General features: G+C 40.1%; 1 protein-coding gene across 1 annotated transcript; it reads right to left on the bottom strand.

Moving 5' to 3' along the window:
- Positions 1-230: 230 nt before the first annotated feature.
- LOC121408472 (uronyl 2-sulfotransferase-like) lies at positions 231-13,768 on the bottom strand. The gene is made up of 8 exons (XM_041599950.1): positions 13,452-13,768; positions 12,294-12,460; positions 11,934-12,077; positions 11,161-11,243; positions 3,438-3,594; positions 1,950-2,050; positions 1,574-1,731; positions 231-923 (listed from the first exon to the last, which is right to left on the bottom strand). Exons 1-8 carry the CDS (start codon positions 13,690-13,692, stop codon positions 751-753), a joined length of 1,224 nt encoding a protein of 407 aa, XP_041455884.1. The 5' UTR covers positions 13,693-13,768; the 3' UTR covers positions 231-750.
- Between the last annotated feature and the right edge of the window lie 4,157 nt (positions 13,769-17,925).

Below are 17,925 nucleotides of genomic sequence, written 5' to 3'. Positions count from 1 at the left end.
GATTCAGTTATGTCCTCAGATCCAGCTGGCATAAACAGGGTAAAGATTGTGCTTACTAAGTGTTGAAATTTCAATGTGGGTGGCAAAATCGTTAGAAAATGCTTGACTGTATCCGTTTTATTTAAATTGACAAAAACTGCAAGGGAAATGTATATGAGAAATGTTTCGCAGGGTAAGTTTGATTTCGCCCTTTCTCCTTGACACAGCGCGAAAACGAGCATTTCTGCGCAAACAGATATGTGCGAGCTTTACAAAAATGGACAGTGCTCACTCAAGTGTAACTTTCTGTCATAAATTTTATTTTCATTGGATAGATGAGACCCAAATCCAAGAATATACGTGTAAAGATTACCCACATATTGTATATATTTTTTTGATTCCCAGGGCTTTTCAAAGTGTAAACTATTTTTTGATACGCACTGTATTGAATGTTATGAGACCATTATTTATATGTGATAAAACAAACATTTTGTATTATCTACAAGTAATGATATAATGGCTTTTAATATCAATGATATGATATATAATTCACTTAAATAATATTTCTTCAAACGGCACCCCATATCATTTTACTTCAGGTGCATGTCATCGATTTAATAACTATGTTTATCCTAGAGGTCGATGGAAGTAGTTTTAAAAAAGAGTGGCGTTAGTTCGTGGAAGATTTAAAATAGAATGGGGTATAATGAATAAAAAAATCATGAGTTTCAAATCAGACTCCTCTCCGCTGCGACGTCTGAACGGTCTGAACTACCAGATGCTATTACATTTCCCAATGCCTAGTCTCCTCGCAACTCTATGCAGTCGTTCCTTCACATAATCATAGAATTTGTAGTCGTATTTCATCCGTTCTTTTAAAATTGAATATGTTTCCTTAGAGGGCAGCTTCTTATAGCTTGTTTTGAATTTCGTCATCGGTTTATCTATAACAAGAAGAAAGGGAAAATGGGTCTTCGTTTGAATTAAGTATAATAGGCTTACTATACGTGCAAAAGAGAGTCACAAAATTGTCAATTTTCATCTATAGCCTGACACCAGTAGATTTCATAAGGATTTATCTTATGTGAAGTCGTATATCCCCCGATGTGTTTATAGATTGTTTAGACCCAGTACTCTATTCGCCAATATCATTTTCGCTTGTTTCTTCCTTCCCCCTCTTCTCGTTTTTATCTCTTCTAACCGCCCTTTCACATGGTGAAAAAAATCACAACTTGAATGATGATTTCAATGAAAAATAAGGATAATGACGAATTTTTAACACGTGTGAAACCAAACTAGAACATGATTAGAATCACGAACTCCTGCAATCATCATTTAAGATTCAAGATTCACGTGTGAAAAGGCCCTAATTCGTTTTCATTTCATCCATTTTAAATCATCATGCGATCCCTGAAATGTATAAACAAAACGGATAATCTAACTATAGAACACTTCATTCACCTTGATTTTCACTCAAATTCCTTTCTTCCATAATATTTATTTGAATATATACCCTTATCATTAAATAACCGAGATCATGCAGAAAAATTAAAAAAGAAGACATTGTTCATATCATATTTCTATAATTACATACTTTTGCTCTCCTCATATATTTTCGCTGCTCCTCCAAATGTTCCCGGAAGTAGTTTTTCGAAGACAGCCATGGAGAGGTCATATTCCTCCATCACACCAATCACGAGAAACTTGTCGACGTTACGTTTTGCTTCCTCGAAAGCAAAGGACGGGGATTTACTAGAGAAGCAAAATGAATTATAAGATACCGTTAAGATTTTTAACATGTCATTGGAAAATATTGGATATTGTGAATTATGTTAGAGTATCGAAATTTCACACAAAAAAGTATGGTGACCTTTTCATCATATAGAAATTAATATATCAAGCGTTTTTTTTTAATCAGTGTTAATAATGATTATAAATATAGTTTTTGCTGAAACGAGGGGTAGATATACCTACAACCGGGGGCGTATCCACAGAATGATGTAATATACATATTGCGAAATAAGCTGAGTGTACATTCTAGTCTCCCCTTCGCAACGCACTCATCAAGCGTCTGAAAAAATACGGAAAGAAAAGGCGGAGAAAAGGCAAAGTTTAAAAGGAGTTAGGGTGAAAATAACCACATAGAAATACACGAATGACGTTACAAATCAGGTAAAACATACAAAAACAATAACGACACCCTAAAATAATGATCAATAGATAACGGAGTACCCTTAACGAGAAATTTTCACGTTTTTTTGCATTTTCAAGATTTTGACAAAACCTTGTTTTGATTTGATTTTTCTTCTACATAACAGTATAATATAACACAGAAATAACAAATATATACTGACAACAAATCAAGCCTATATCATTTAGCATAAAATTAGTAGCAGAAGGTGGATTGCCATTGTAAGCAAAAAATGCTTGAAAATATGACAAACCGAAATATATATTAACCATATAATCATAATGAGCAGAATGGATAATGATAAATGAAGATGATGAAGATGATGTTGATGATAACGATGATGATGACGATGATGGTGGTGGTGGTGGTGGTAGTGATAGTGGTGACGGTGGTGGTGGTGTATTATAATATACAGTTGAAGTTTATCCCTCTCCTCCTTATTTTGGCAATCATCACACACTTTCCCCGCTCGGTCTTAAAAAAAACCCGACCCTTTTTTTTTGCTTTTAGGATGAGCATGCATGATGTCCCCGATTGGTTGAAAAAACAGCTAGGGTCACGCCTGCAATTGGAGGTCATCACGTGACTCGACAAAAAAAGTTTCACGATACATCACGTGACAAATATTAAAATTTGAATATCGGACATAGTTCTCATCATGATGATCGAACAGTTAAACAAGCGCATGTATATATGAAGCACAATTTGTACAATGAGTAAGTCATTTTAAAGATGTCTTTCAGTTGCATGTGAAATTGGATGCGTTTTGTCACACTTTTTAGTGATTATTATGGTACCAACATCCTAACAATACGGACGAATTGATTTTTTTTTAGAAGTTTAATATTACAGGTGTAGTTTGAGCACAATTAAAAAAAATGCTGAACCGAGCATTAAAGCTGGTGTAAACGATCTACCTGTAATTACCCAATTGACCAACACCAACTCCCAGGAACTGCGGTGAGCAGGATGAAACATTGCTGTAAAACTGGCTTTTACAGTTAAGATGAGTGCTACTCATTTAAAAGAAAATGACATTTACTCTTTCGGATTCTATTTTGCATTCACTACGGTAAGATACAATTTTATTTCTGCTATTTCTTCCCGATTCACTATCGTCGTCGAGACTTCTCGCGTTAAGTTGAGATAGTGAGCGGCGTGGCGTAAAGTTTTTTCAATCAATCGGATCAGGTGCACTAAATCTTTGCTATAGTCACGTGGTTTAAGGGAAAAATCGCCCCCGGTAATGTTTTAATAATATTCTTACCTCATTTGGAAGTGCCATGTTGGACTCTGTTTTGATATTTTTCACGAGTTCTGCTTTGCTCATGTCCAAATCACCATGTCTTATGAAGTAAAAATGGGATTCAAATCGATCAATGGGATCCCGGATCATGCTCATCAGAATAGGTTTCTTCGATGAACTGGCGAGAAACAAAGACAGAAGAATATGAAATTTCTAGACCGGCAATGTCTGTACATGTACAGATTGATACACATTGGGCGCCGACATGAATGGGCACATATTTTTCGCCCCTACCCGTGCCCGCCCCCCTCAATCTCCTTCTACCCGTCTCCCCCACCTTCCTCTCCTCTTTTTAATGTCACAGACTTTAATTTGCAAGCAGTTTTTCCGTTAATTTCTACGCGTAACTCCGAACACATGTAAAAATAAAATGTAAAAAAAAAAGAAAATGGAAATAAGGTGACCGCAGGGCGTTGTGGAGTGTACCTGCAATCCAAGCTTTACTGAGGGAATTACAAAATGATGCAGAGGTTCGAGGTTTAATCTTTTACCTATAGACTTGTCTTATTTACTATCAATAACTGGGATATACCCATTTGATTTGCTAGTTCATTACAATGAACCTGCGTGCCGAATATAGAGTACACAATTTTTCCTGCGCGCGCGCTGCATCTCCCTATCAACGCACTATCCCAAGATCATCGCGCAATTTGGCGTCCATTTCCTCTTTTACTTTCGCCTGCGGTCGAGTTCAGTCACAAAGCTAAGTACACTCCCAAAATTGCATTTCTGTTTGCTTTTTGGATACCTTTATTGTGCATTCTTCCCTTATTTCAATCTTATTTATTTAATTTAAGATTGTTATAAGATTATCCCGTCGCGCGGAGCTTCCGTGATATTTATTTTCACGTTTTTTGTTCGTGAGTTTGTTTTTTAAGATACGTTTCTCAACAGGCGGGTTGTCTTCACTTCTCCGCCCCATAGCTCCGCGCCTTCCTGCGTGTCGCGGGCGTTGACTTCGCTCCTTTTTAATTCCTTTAATTCTTTTTATTCACTGACTTGTTCGTTTATACGACTCTCGTCGTGAATTTATTTGAATTATTTCTCCACAGATAGGTAATTAATTATTTAATTCTTTTAATTCTTGACTTGCTCCTTTGCCTCGTCTTGAATTGAATTAATTTTATTTTCCTCTCCACAGCTTAGGCTATGCTGGACAGGTAGGGGCGTCGCCCTTTATTTTTCTCAAACTTGTCTTCAACTTGTTGTTCTTGTTTTGAGTTGATTGATTGTTCTCTTGTGTTTCAATCAATCTTTTATTCTTAATTGATTAATTGATCAATTGTTATTCAACCTTCGATTAATTGTTAATTAATCGTCCTTCTTGTTCTCAAACTTGCCTTCAACTTGTTGTTGTTCTTGTTTTGAGTTGATTGATTGTTCTCTTGTGTTTCAATCAATCTTTTATTCTTAATTGATTAATTGATCAATTGTTATTCAACCTTCGATTAATTGTTAATTAATCGCCCTTCTTGTTCTCAAACTTGTCTTCAACTTGTTGTTCTTGTTTTGAGTTGATTGATTGTTCTCTTGTGTTTCAATCAATCTTTTATTCTTAATTGATTAATTGATCAATTGTTATTCAACCTTCGATTAATTGTTAATTAATCGCCCTTCTTTCTCTCAAACTTGTTTTCAACTTGTTCTTGTTTTGAGTTGGTTGATTGTTCTCTTAGGTTCCAATCAATCTTTTATTCTTAATTGATTAATTGATCAATTGTTGATTAACCTTTTGGTTAATTGTTTAATTATTAATTAATTTTAATAATTATTTTATAAAAAAAAACAAAACAGATCAGCTTAGGGCGTCCTTTTGCCGCCTATTACTTGTTTCTTTTCGACCCTTGTCAAAAGAACAAAAAAAAAAAAATCCTTGTTTTTTTCTTAGCTGATCCTGCTCTTCGTCTTGGACTTAGACATTTTCTGTTTTTAATTAATTAACGTCATGTCGAGCCCTGCCCGCTCGTGTTATTAATTAAAAAAAAAAAATCTTAACTTGTTCTCTTAACTAAGTTTAAGAAGGTGATCCTGTTTTTTTACCTGACTTATTAATTTGATTAATAATTTCTGGTATGGATTTTTTTTGACACCTTTCTTGTCCACCCACCCCTCCACCCCCCTTTCTGTTTTCGCCCCTACTTGTTCTTTTCAGCTAAGAACTTACCAGATAGATGAGCTCTTCGACTCATCTTTTGATGACTCCAACCTGCCGCTGGGAGAGAACCAGACATGGTATTGTCCCTGTGATCAGCGGCGGTGAGTATGAGGGCAAGAGAGCGAGACCCTTTGCGTGGGGCTCTTTAGGGTGGAACCGTGGTTTGCGTCCACGTGCCCTGGAAAAGGAAGGGTGGAACCGTGGAGTTGCGTCCACGTGCCCAACAGGGTGGAACCGTGGAACTGCGTCCACGTGCCCGAGCGTTTCAGTGTGGAACCGTGGCGCAGCGGCCACGTGCCTGAAAGGTGATAGCCAAGGCTCCCTCGACGGGACCTGAACCTACTTGGGGAGTGTTGTACTAGTATAGAAAACCTCACTCCTCCAGGGCTGCTTGACCCACCGGCTATCGGGTCCGACAAGTCCAGGTTAAGAGCGTGGGACTCTTTTCCTGGCACAGACTAGGCTCGATGCTTTGTCAGCCTCCGTCAGGGAGCATTAGCAAAGGGCTACCAGCCCCTAGTCGCTAGAGACACGTGAGCTTGACCCCGTCAATCTCACGATTAACTGATCAGGGTGGAACCGTGGAATTGTGTCCACGTGCCCTTTAAGGTGGAACCATGAAATTGCGTTCATGTGCCTGAACGGCTTGATCAGATTGGGTGACTTTCTCATGCGAGATATCACGTCCCCCTCCCTGTCTCTTGTGCCCTCTTCTGCCCCCCCGGCGGGGGCCGCTCAGAAGAGGAAGAAGAAGAAGAAATTCTTGGTCTCTAATCCCGCTTTGCGGACAGACCTATCTTTCTGATTCTTGTGCCGATGGCCAGGCGTCGTAACTTCATGTTACAACAGAACGCCCTCGAGTATCACGGATCTTTATCTTCATACTCCCTGTCAGCTAAAACCGCCGTGTCGAGCACCGGGCAGGTCAAGCAGACAGTCGCCATCTCGCACCTCGGAGAGTCACCGGCAATATCATGATTCGCCGGCTCACGCACCTGCAAGGGAAATCCCCGTTAATACGCAGGTGTTATCGACATACGGGCGTCGCCCGCCATTATGTCACCAGACTCCCGATAATAAAATATTGTACCCTCTTCTGCCCCCCGGCGGGGCCGCACAGAAGAGGAAGAAGAAGAAGAAATTCTAGGTTGCGGGCAGACCTTTCTTTCTGATTCTTGTGCCGATGGCCAGGCGTCGTAACTTCATGTTACAACAGAACGCCCTCGAGCATCACGGATTTTTATCCTCATACTCCCTGTCAGCTAAAACCGCCGTGTCGAGCACCGGGCAGGTTAAGCAGACATTCGCCATCTTGCACCTCGGAGAGTCACCGGCAATATCATGATTCGCCGGCTCACGCACCTGCAAGGGAAATCCCCGCTAACATACAGGTGTTATCGACATACGGGCGTTGTCCTCCATTATGTCACCAGACTCCCGATATTTGTGGGTCAGGCGTCGCACATACTCCCATGAGCAGTGCGGGTAATTCACCCACGCTTCATATCAGCTTCAGCCGCCTTGCTAAGCACTGTGCGGCTCAAGCAATCACCTGTCCTCTCACACCGGGCATTTATTGAAACGCTGTTCACCTACACGGTGACCCCCGTTTCTATGCAGGTGCTTCCGACATACGGCTTTCAAGCATCAATATGTCGGCAAGCTCTCGGTGACCGACGGCTGGACGTTGCATCCGTTCAGGCTGCATCTTTTGCCCTTTTTACACAGGATTTTCTTAACCCCGGACTATCGCTAACCCCGTACTATCCTTAACCCCGTACTATTTCTTTTCCTTTTCACACATGCCAAATTGTTATTGCTAACCCCGGATAAGGAATGCTTGCTTTTTACACACGAAACTCGCTAACCCCGGACTAGCGGTTTTTGTCGATCATTCGTAGTACAAGTGCTTCACTCGTACACTTTTTACACACGCTACAATTTCCTTAACCCCGTACTATAGGTGGGGCCAAATTGCCATTTAGCCCCACCTATAGTACGGGGTTAAGCTTAGCCCACTTTCGTTTTACACATGCGATCTTAACCCCGTACTATTGCTCTTAGCACCGCAATTGGTGGGATAACCCTGCTTTTTTGCAGGGCCAAATAATCCCGTACTATAGGTGGGGTTAGCCCACTTTGCAAAAACGCTGTGTAAAACGAAAGTGGGCTAAGCTTAACCCCGTACTATAGGTGGGGCTAAATTGCCATTTAGCCCCACCAATAGTACGGGGTTAAGGAAATTTTAGCCTGTCTAAAAAGGGTATATGCGTCCCCGAGCATTACGGGTTCTTACCCTCGTGTTCTCCGTCATTATAAGACCGCCGCGGTCTTATTGCCGGTGCCGGGTATTGAGCGGATTGAGACTTCTCTCGCCAACCCGCACTCCGGGAGCCATCGGCGAGTTACCTGCATGGGTATTCCCCCTTATTATGCAGGTACTCCCGAATTCGCCCTCTACGTCAAGCTCACGTACGGCGACGACTCCTTCAGTGGTAACTCTCTCCATTCTACCCCGTAAGCGGGCCTGTAGATTGGAGGTAAGAATCTCTTACATACCGCATGCCGCACTTCTCTAGTGAGAATGTTTGGCTGCTTTGAGAGGGCAACCTATCACGTCCGCGGACCGTCCGCCCAGGCGACGGGACCGTCGTTTTCTGGCCTGAACCTCACTTTTTATTCGAAAGTAAGGGTGCCCTGTCTTACTTAGCTCCTACCCTTGCAAGGCCAGAGTCAGGGCTAGTACAGACACCCGTCCTCCAGCGATCGCCGCTGAAGAGAGGGCGACTCCGATATGAGCACCATCACCGCTCAGCGGTATGTCTCACTATCTCATAGCTCTCCGAGCTTATGAGTATGTATATCGGATCTGAATGTCACGGCGATTAAAAGTTCTCCTGTGCTTAATAATCGCTATGCCTTCACCACCCGGTGCATTATGGTTATGTTAACCTATTTGTCTCGTATTCGGGCGGCTCGTACGAGCCCTGCCCGAGCTGCCATCACCGGTCGTCCCCCCGGACACCGCCGGCAGCACCCGCACCGAATACCTGGAGGAAATCAGCTTTTCATATGCTAGATATCCCTCCTGTTGACATTCACAGCTGTTCCCCGAGTCTTTCCCGGTTGGGTAAACATCATCTCGGAGGAAAGTAACCGCCGTACATTTCATGAGATTGTTGGCTATGTACGTGCGTTCAAGCTTGTTTAAAGCCCCAGGATTCTCTGTCGGCATTCTATGCCTACTTTCTGGGCACACCCACCGTACCGGGTCGGCGAGTTCACACCAAACTGTACACCGCCAGACCATCGGTCGAGCTCTAACAGTCTATCTTATAGACTGCCCTCTATGTGGGTCAAACTTGCGGGCGTCTCCGCCGTTCCCTCCTTGTGTGGAGTGGTCTACGGTGGATGTCTTTACCGTGCCCGTTTGTCGAATCGTCTTCTTACTTAGAAACTTTTTCACTCGGCACACTCGAGTCGCCTCGCATGCTGCTTTCATCCTCCTTCCATGCAATGCATGTGGCCATGGTCACCGCGCGACCGAGGATGATGTAACCGTGGATGGATGTATGCTTATGCCTTCCTAACCACGATCACTACGACACCCGCCTTCTCTCGGGCCGACTGTGGATGAGTCTCTCCATGTAAGTGATTTACTTCACTGGAGTTCTTTTAGAAACTTAGATTCTCATCCCCCGCTGCTTACGGCGTCATTTTTGCCGCCCCCCGCAGCTTTTTGGAACTCCTTATCTTACCGATATCGGACTGTTCCACGCTGCCGCAACCGGCGCCGGCGGTGCTTGCTCATACGATCACCTGAGAAACCAGGCCTTGTGGCTGTTTTCATAAACAACTGGTTCTCACCGCAGACTGATGGAAATTGTTGTGATTACTTTCTCAAGTCTCCTTACTTCTTCGCTTGTTTCTTCAAGCGAGGACTTCGACACTCTTAGCCAGTTTCCGTCCCTAACTTGATAGGACAGGGCCGTTGCTACCTCATTCGATTCCGTTGGGAATGTAACTGTTGAGGTATCATATCTGGCGATGTCTGTTCGTTTAGAGCATCTCTTGATTGTCGTTTACACGTAAGATCATGACAGAGATTTTTTTCGCCAGCTCCCTCTGGCGTACGCTTGCTGCTGCTAGGGATTCCCCCGCCCAGCGGACATCCATCGCAGCCTAGCCTTACAGGCTCTCTCGGCGATGGTGGCTTGAGCCAAGCCACCTCTTCCACCGCGGGCGCTGCACCCTCAGGCGGGTGCTTCAATCAGTACGTGAGAAAGGGAATCCTGAGTTCTCTCTCGATCACTCGGTCTATCACACTTGTTTTGTCGTGATGTGTACCGCGCTGTTTCTCTGACACGCCCGGTTGAGCTGTTTTGACCAGACTGCTCTATTCTACATAGACAGCAGGTCCGCGGTATTTCTTTTCACAGGATGGCACTCAGTCGCTTTCTCGACTCTTGACCGCCTTACGAGTGGTTTTTTTTTTAAACCCTACTCTCCGTCGTTCCTGGTCCCTTCGGACCGCTAGAAATGTTCTGCCACAGCTCTCTATCAGAATTCTGCAGATGTTCTGCCCTCACGCATTTGAGACAGATATCAAATTCTGGTCGCTTTCTCCCACGCGGAGGCTTCTGAGATATCTCGCCTTCTCAGATTGATCGATTGATCACTTACTGAGCCTTTAAAGCTTCAGCTTTCCGATCACGATTCTTGTTGAAATTTTCAGCAAAATTCGAATCTTACGATCTAGTCAGCTGGTGATGTTGTGTTCTCCTGACACTAGGCCGAGGGCCCATGATACTTAGTATCATTCTTCTTGGGCTCTTTCTTGGTATCGTCGTTCACGACTTCTTGAGGACCGCCTCTTGACGCTCCTCTTCCCTTCTCCCCTTGTTCTTAAGGACTTCTCCACATGAGGCCTTATTTGCCTCCCCTGTCCTTAAGGCAACGGCCTTCGTGTCTTCATCTCCCTATTTTTACGCACTTCTTAGTCTAGACATGCCTCCCTTCACGTTGAATCCGTGTTGGTCTAGCAAATCAAATGGGTATATCCCAGTTATTGATAGTAAATTATGAAAATACCATGATTTTCTTATTTACGAGATAACTGGATATACCCATTTGAACCCTCCCTCCTACCCCTCGCCTTGTGTGACAACATGTCTTGCCCGCAGGCTCATGAGAGGAAATGGACGCCAAATTGCGCGATGATCTTGGGATAGTGCGTTGATAGGGAGATGCAGCGCGCGCGCAGGAAAAGTTGTGTACTCTATATTCGGCACGCAGGTTCATTGTAATGAACTAGCAAATCAAATGGGTATATCCAGTTATCTCGTAAATAAGAAAATCATGGTAAGTATTTTCATATTTTTTCTCTAAAAAAGTTTTTATTTGGGTTTGATTACCCCTATTTTGTCCCTGTATAGCGGATTATTTAAACAAAGTTATTGAACACCAAATCGGTATTTATCTCAACACCGTAATTTATCTGGTCATACTGAAATGGGTATAAAACCTTACCTCTTCATGTTAATATAGCGGTAATGACCATGTAGGATAGCACCATCTTCTGCTTCAAGTAGCTTGGAAGAAAGATGTGTCCTCTGAAAATGTAGAAATGTGGATTACCAGAGATGTTGTGTTAAAAAACACTGTTTTAGACCATTCTAGTAAGTCAGGACCGCGGGGGGGGGGGGCTGGGCTGGGGGGGGCTTCAGCGCCCCCCCCCCCCCACTCTTTTCCAAAACTGTGTACAAAAACGTAGAAATTACCATAATATTGTGATTTTTGCATGGTCAGCCCCCTCCCCCCACACACTTTTGGCTCAGCCCCCCTCCCCACTTTGAAAACCGTTCCGTGGCCCCTGTAAGTTACGGTTTCATTATACCTGATTAAAAAAAAAGTCTGTATGAAATAATGATGATGATGGTAATTATTTGAATAATGATTATGAACGAACAAACACGAATTTTTGCGAGAAACTAGAATGTAAACATACGAATGTGTCTGTCCTTAAATATTCAAATCACGTTGATAATGATGATTGTAGTAATCATCAAAGCAACAACAATTTATTTATGTATAATCATTATTAAACACTAAAAATATAAAACTAAAGAACATTCGCATCTCTATCGTGGAGACAAAGATACTTCCCCAATATCCTTGATATCTATGTTCAGAAGAAGGAGGAGGGAGATGGGAATTGGAGAATGAGGAAGAGAAAGAAGGAGAAGCAGTCGGCGAAGGAAGAGTAGGAGGGGGGGCAAAATTTATCAAGAATTTGTTCTTACAACTTCTGAAACTTGATGCCTCGCAAGCAAGTAGTCGATGTTAACATGTTTTCCGAAATGGTGAGCGGCCCGGAGGTAACTTATCATCCAAACGAAAGTACGACTACCACACTTCGGCATGCTAAGATATAACACAGTCTTATTCTGAATTGAGGAAGAATGACGAACGAAAACCATTTTAGAAACTTACACAAATTGAGGAGAAAAAAATGTCAGCATTGTCTTGACTTCTTGACAAATTTAGGAAAAATGAAAAGAATTGAACTTTTGAGAAATCCTGGATCCAAACATGGAACATTGTGATAATACTTTTAAGAGTTATAATGTTCAGTCGTATGAAAGAAAAAACTTTCGAATTACTTTCCCATGTATCGGCTTCCCATAGACAGTCATTTCGTCCTCCCCAATGTCGTCCTCCTTAATCTCGGCCTCTGTGCATTCGTATCTCGGTCCAATTGCATCAACCATGGTGTCATTAGAGACAATTACAGATTGGATGGCAGACAACTGATTTACACGTCGTAAATCTGTATGGTAGGAGAACGCAACAGTTGTGTTGATGGTGCTGTTTATAATGTAAGAAATAGATGATACAGGTGGTAACGATGAATACGATGATGATAACGACGATGATGATGACGCCGACGACGACGATGATGATGATGATGACGACGGCAGTGATGGGGATGATGAGAATGATGGCGGTGAGGATAATGATAATAATGACGATGACGCGACGATAATGATGAGGATGATGGTGATGATGATGTTGACGACGACGATGATAATAATGACAATAAAGGTGATGGTTGATAATGGTAATAGAGGATCATTGTCATGATAATGATGATTGTGATAGTGGTGATGGGTGCAATGATGATGACGATGGAGATATTGATGATGACTACGATGATGATGATCATGGCCATGCTGATGATCACTTTGTAATGAGTATGACGGATAATGAGTACTTCGCAACTTACATTGGTTACCAGAGAAAGATAGATTGATCTTCAAATTTCTTGTAACTGCTGTTGAATAACATGAATAATCATTATATTGGCCCCGAAACATGTATACCTACAACAGCTTCACAGTGGGAAATAAGTCCCTCGACTATCGAACAAACATCATGATATTATTAAGGAATGTTCTTCTCTTGATACAATGAAGTCTATACTTTTTTTCTAAGATTCAAATTTTCCGAATAATGATGCATTACATGTAGTTCCAAATTCTCTAAATTCAGTCTCAAAGTTGTATAATGATGTATTTAGGTTCAATATGATTGTTTTCCTTTTAGTCTTCTCTCTCCCCCTCTCTTTCTCATACGACATTTTTTAGAGCGCTGAGAGAATTAAACACAATTGTCTGTTCCTTTTCTCCCCCCCCCCCCCCTCTTCTTTCCCCTTTTCTTCTCTTCACCCTCTTTTTCCACTTTTCTCCCCCCCCCCCTGTTTTTCCCCTTTCCTTCATTCCCCCATCTTTTTTTCACCCTGCTCACCATCATGTTCATACCTTGTATTGTAGTTCCGTCCATTCTGCTTTTCCAACCAAGAAACACACCTGCTACTACGATGACAAACATCAGCAAAACGACGACCCGGTACTTAACCATCTTTGACACCACCAAACATGTCGCCATCAGGTGTCCATTATTCAGGGAAGAAACTTTGCCAAATAAAGCATCGTTTTCTCTCCGTTTGCAAGTATCCATCCAACGGAACCGACACTTTTCAAGTAAAACCTTATGAAACATGTCGCAATCGCACTCTTCTAAAACATTTCTCTGATTCACTAATTATGTTCAGCGTTCCGTACGGAACAAAGTTGACATAACACTGTCTTATTACGTGAGAGAGTAATCTGAAGAGGAGCGTTGAAAGAATTTATCATGAAGGCCTTTTCCAACAAAAGAAATCCTTTGGAAGTGTTTATTCTTCGGGTAAATTTACTATTGTGTTTATGTATTAGATTAGGTGGCTGCTTAAAAGAGCACCAAAATACACCTTTTGCAAGGTAGCGGATCCATGTTATTGTGGGGGGGGGGGGCTTTCGGGTCGAGCTGCGCCCGAGTATTTTTGCGTATTGGCGGAGCCTTTAAAAATTACATTATTTTTGTATCACGTCGGAAAATTGGGGAATGGGGATGATCTGTGTTTTTTTATCAAGCGATACTATATTATTTGGCTTAAGAAGGACGAAAAGGGCACTTTAATTATAAAAAGGCACAAAAAGAAATTATATAAGCGCGAGCCGTTTTTTTTTTCGGTTGTTTATTCGGGCCTTTAATCCGAGTCAATCCTAAAGTAAAGACTAAATAGAAAGGAGATGTACAAAATTGTTTCAAATTATGTAGAGGAGGTAACTGTGCATTACTGCATTGGAGAGAGAAAAAAAGGGACTTTAAAGTTTTAACTACGCCATTTTTTCAATTTAGAAGCGAGTGAAGCGATCGAGAAGACACTTAAGCATTCAGATGTGAAAATGTTATATTTCCTTTAAAAGATATATGTCATTGGTTGGGATACATACAATATGAGCGAGCGTAGCAAACGAACACTTGAAGTTTTTTTCCTTTTCTTTTCTTTTGAGAATGGTTTGTTTGCTATTCACTTTACTTGCCTCTAATTTTTAAGAATTATGGGAAGATGCATAATCATTTTTTTTTGTTTTTGGATGATTGAATTTCATATATATCTGTCGTGAAAATGAAAATATATTATTTCCATTTAGGGCTCTTACTTAGCGGCCAAAAGCCATCTGTACTCTAATTACATCATGAAGCATAATGTCTGTTAGAAAAATCGCGCGCCCCCGAGCCTTCCCCCTGGATCCGCCAATATATGCAAGTCTTTTCATTGTAAATCTCTTGCAATCTCCCCCCCCCCCCCCGAATCACAGAGTTTGTACGCCGGACGGTAACAATGCGAGTTCTCTACCAAGTATAAACACAAACAGTCTTACCAGCTCCTTCGGTCTTATTGTTCGGTTAATAATATTTGTTACTATTACAGTGCTTATTGGTAGTTTAAAAAAGGGTAATTCATAGTACAATAGGATAGAATTTAACCCCTCTCAATAATACAATCCATTTTCAATATCTCTCTTACCCCCCCCCCCACACACACACACACAGACACCACTTTCTCTTGTTATCTACCTTAACGTGTCGGTTCCAACTTACTTTTTTCTTTTGCAATTTCGATGACTATTGGAATCTCTTCTGCATTTCCTATATAGCTTTATACTATATACACCACTTTCTCTTGTTATCTACCTTAACGTGTCGGTTCCAACTTACTTTTTTCTTTTGCAATTTCGATGACTATTGGAATCTCTTCTGCATTTCCTATATAGCTCTCCCACATTTTTTCTCTTCAACTCTCTCTTCCTCTCACTTCCTCTCTTTTATTCCGCCATGATGATGACATTACGGGTGGGGGGTGACAACAATAATGATTTAAAAAAACAAAAACTTTTTGTTTAAAAATATATCACTGCATTTCTAAGTCTTGTAAGTCTTACACGACTGTCATAAAAATATAAGCAAGAAAACAAAAAATTGCTGTACACTGTAAAACAATATTTAACCAGCACGAGATTAATATTGTGTCCAACCAATATATGGGGCAATATTTTACCCACTGCTGGAAGAATATTTTCCGGTAAGGTTAAAAAATAAGCAGCAATTACTTTAGAATGGGCACAATTTTTCATCACACTAGATAGATAAAAATACCCAAAAGAAATGCCCAATGTTAGTTGGACACATAACTATACCCTCGTGGAGCATTTTTACCCAATGTGAAAGAGATGACATCAAGAATTCGGATGTAAAAAAATCGGATATAAGCAATCACGAAATTTGTAACACTTTCAGATGAGACTGTCACATCTGCCGTTTTATCCTTTCTTCAATTTCTTGATATCCAACATTCTATTCTTTATATCAAGAATTTGCGTTAACAACACAAATAACCCTTTCAAGGCCCCCACACAAATTTTGTTAAAATCAGGTTGACATTGTATGCAATGTGCTAAGCAAAAAAATTGAATACTTTATAGATTGAGGAATTATGTAACAAAAAGAATCTTAGTTATTTTATACAACTCATATATTTTTGGTCAGGAAGTTTGGGGTGGGACGTGCAAAACAACCCTGAACCCTGTATTATTACTGCAAAAAAAGAATAGCTATAGACTAAATGATACCAATATTTGATAGGAGTATTTATGCACGATTTAATTAATAATCGGTTGGCGCATAGTTTTTATTGATTTTTTTAATTATTATTATTTATAGACCATCCTTACAATACAAAAAATAGAGAAAAGCGAAATGTTAATCTTGACAAAAATAATAACAATTTGGGAAAACAATCAATTTCATTTTCTGGTCCTACTTTATGGAATCATCTGCCAAGTAATATTAGAAACACCTCCAGTCGCAAGATATTTAGCAAATCGTTAAAATTAATGCTACCGGAAGATAATAATTTAGTATGATTAATACTGCCTGAAAACAAATAATTTAATATAAATATTTTGCGAATAATTAAGATATTTTTTTCTTGTAAATAGTGTAATTTTTTTCACTAAAAATTATCGCAATTTGCTGAAACAGTAATAAGTAAAATTAGCACTGAATTTGATGTACAATATTGAAATTTAGTTAAAATTATTGTTTAAACTATGATAATGACATTATTTCGGGCTAACCTCGATTAGCATCTTGCTATTATGCTAGCTCCAATTACCAAATGTTTTGTTTATATGTGATGTACTATTCCTTGTAATTGTACCTGACAGTGATATATTTGGTAATAAATTCGATTCAATATCATGCATCCGAACTTTTCAATTCCTTACCCGGAACATGTAGAATGATAAATGACATTAACTCTTTCAGCAAGCAAATCAACAATTTGAAAATATTTGTCTTTCTTTTTTTTATCTTATTATTTAATATCATGTTATTTTACATTGATGTTGGCATGTTTTTTTTCCTTTCATGTTACCTTTTTTTAATGTTTCTATATTTTTTCCCAATGTTGATGTTTTTAAATAATTTGTAATCTGTTTTTGTTTTAATATATCTGATTTTTAGTGCTTTTTATAACTTTCTATATTCTTGATACCAAACTATGAAACATAATTTTCACACAAATAACTCAATATATATATATTTTTTTAATGTACTTCTTGTTATCATTTTCGTACGGTGTGACTGTGATAGTTCAGGGAAATGTTCTTATTGTTTGAAAGTTACCCACTCTTTGAGTGATAGAACTAGGACTGACGACAACGTTGACTCGATTATCAGACGACTGCTATACGCCGTTCTCGTCCACTGCTCCTAAAATTCCCTATTATAGGGACCAATTCATTTGGAGTGAACTGTACATCCATTTAGAGTGTATGATGACTCATTCTGGAGTGAACTGCATGTGCCTCTTCTTGTAAATCACTCCAAAGGGATTTATAAATGCACCATAAAAAGATTTACAGTTCACTCCAAAGGGATTGGTCCCTAGTATCACCCTAAGAGGGTGTTGCAAGAAAATATTTGCGATCAATTGCAAATATTTGTTACAATTTTACAACTGATAAATCAACGTTATCTGTAGCAAATCAGATTAAACTTCGTTATTCAAGTGGCAAATTAGCAATCAATCACTAATTTGCAATTAACTGCAAGACATATGATTGATTTAGGGACTGAAAATTGACTTGCAATCGATCGCAAGTTTCTTGCAACACCAGAGGAGTGTGATAATGGACTAGATTGGCTCTTTTTCTTATACAGAGTACAAAATGTCCCCAGAACGTTTTTCTCACTAAAAATAAACGTTTCGAACAAGTCAGTCGAATCATTGCCATCTTCAGACGGTTTAGATTACCCTAAACGCTTTATTATTCTTAAAATTAAGGGTCTTTGTTTATTATTCTACAATATATTTTTTGGTTTTAAAGGATGGGAAAAAATTTC

This window comes from Lytechinus variegatus, chromosome 2, assembly GCF_018143015.1.
Source record: "Lytechinus variegatus isolate NC3 chromosome 2, Lvar_3.0, whole genome shotgun sequence".
NCBI lineage: Eukaryota > Metazoa > Echinodermata > Echinoidea > Temnopleuroida > Toxopneustidae > Lytechinus > Lytechinus variegatus.
Note: the sequence above shows the minus strand (reverse complement) of the source record. Positions and strands in the feature narration are given on the sequence as shown.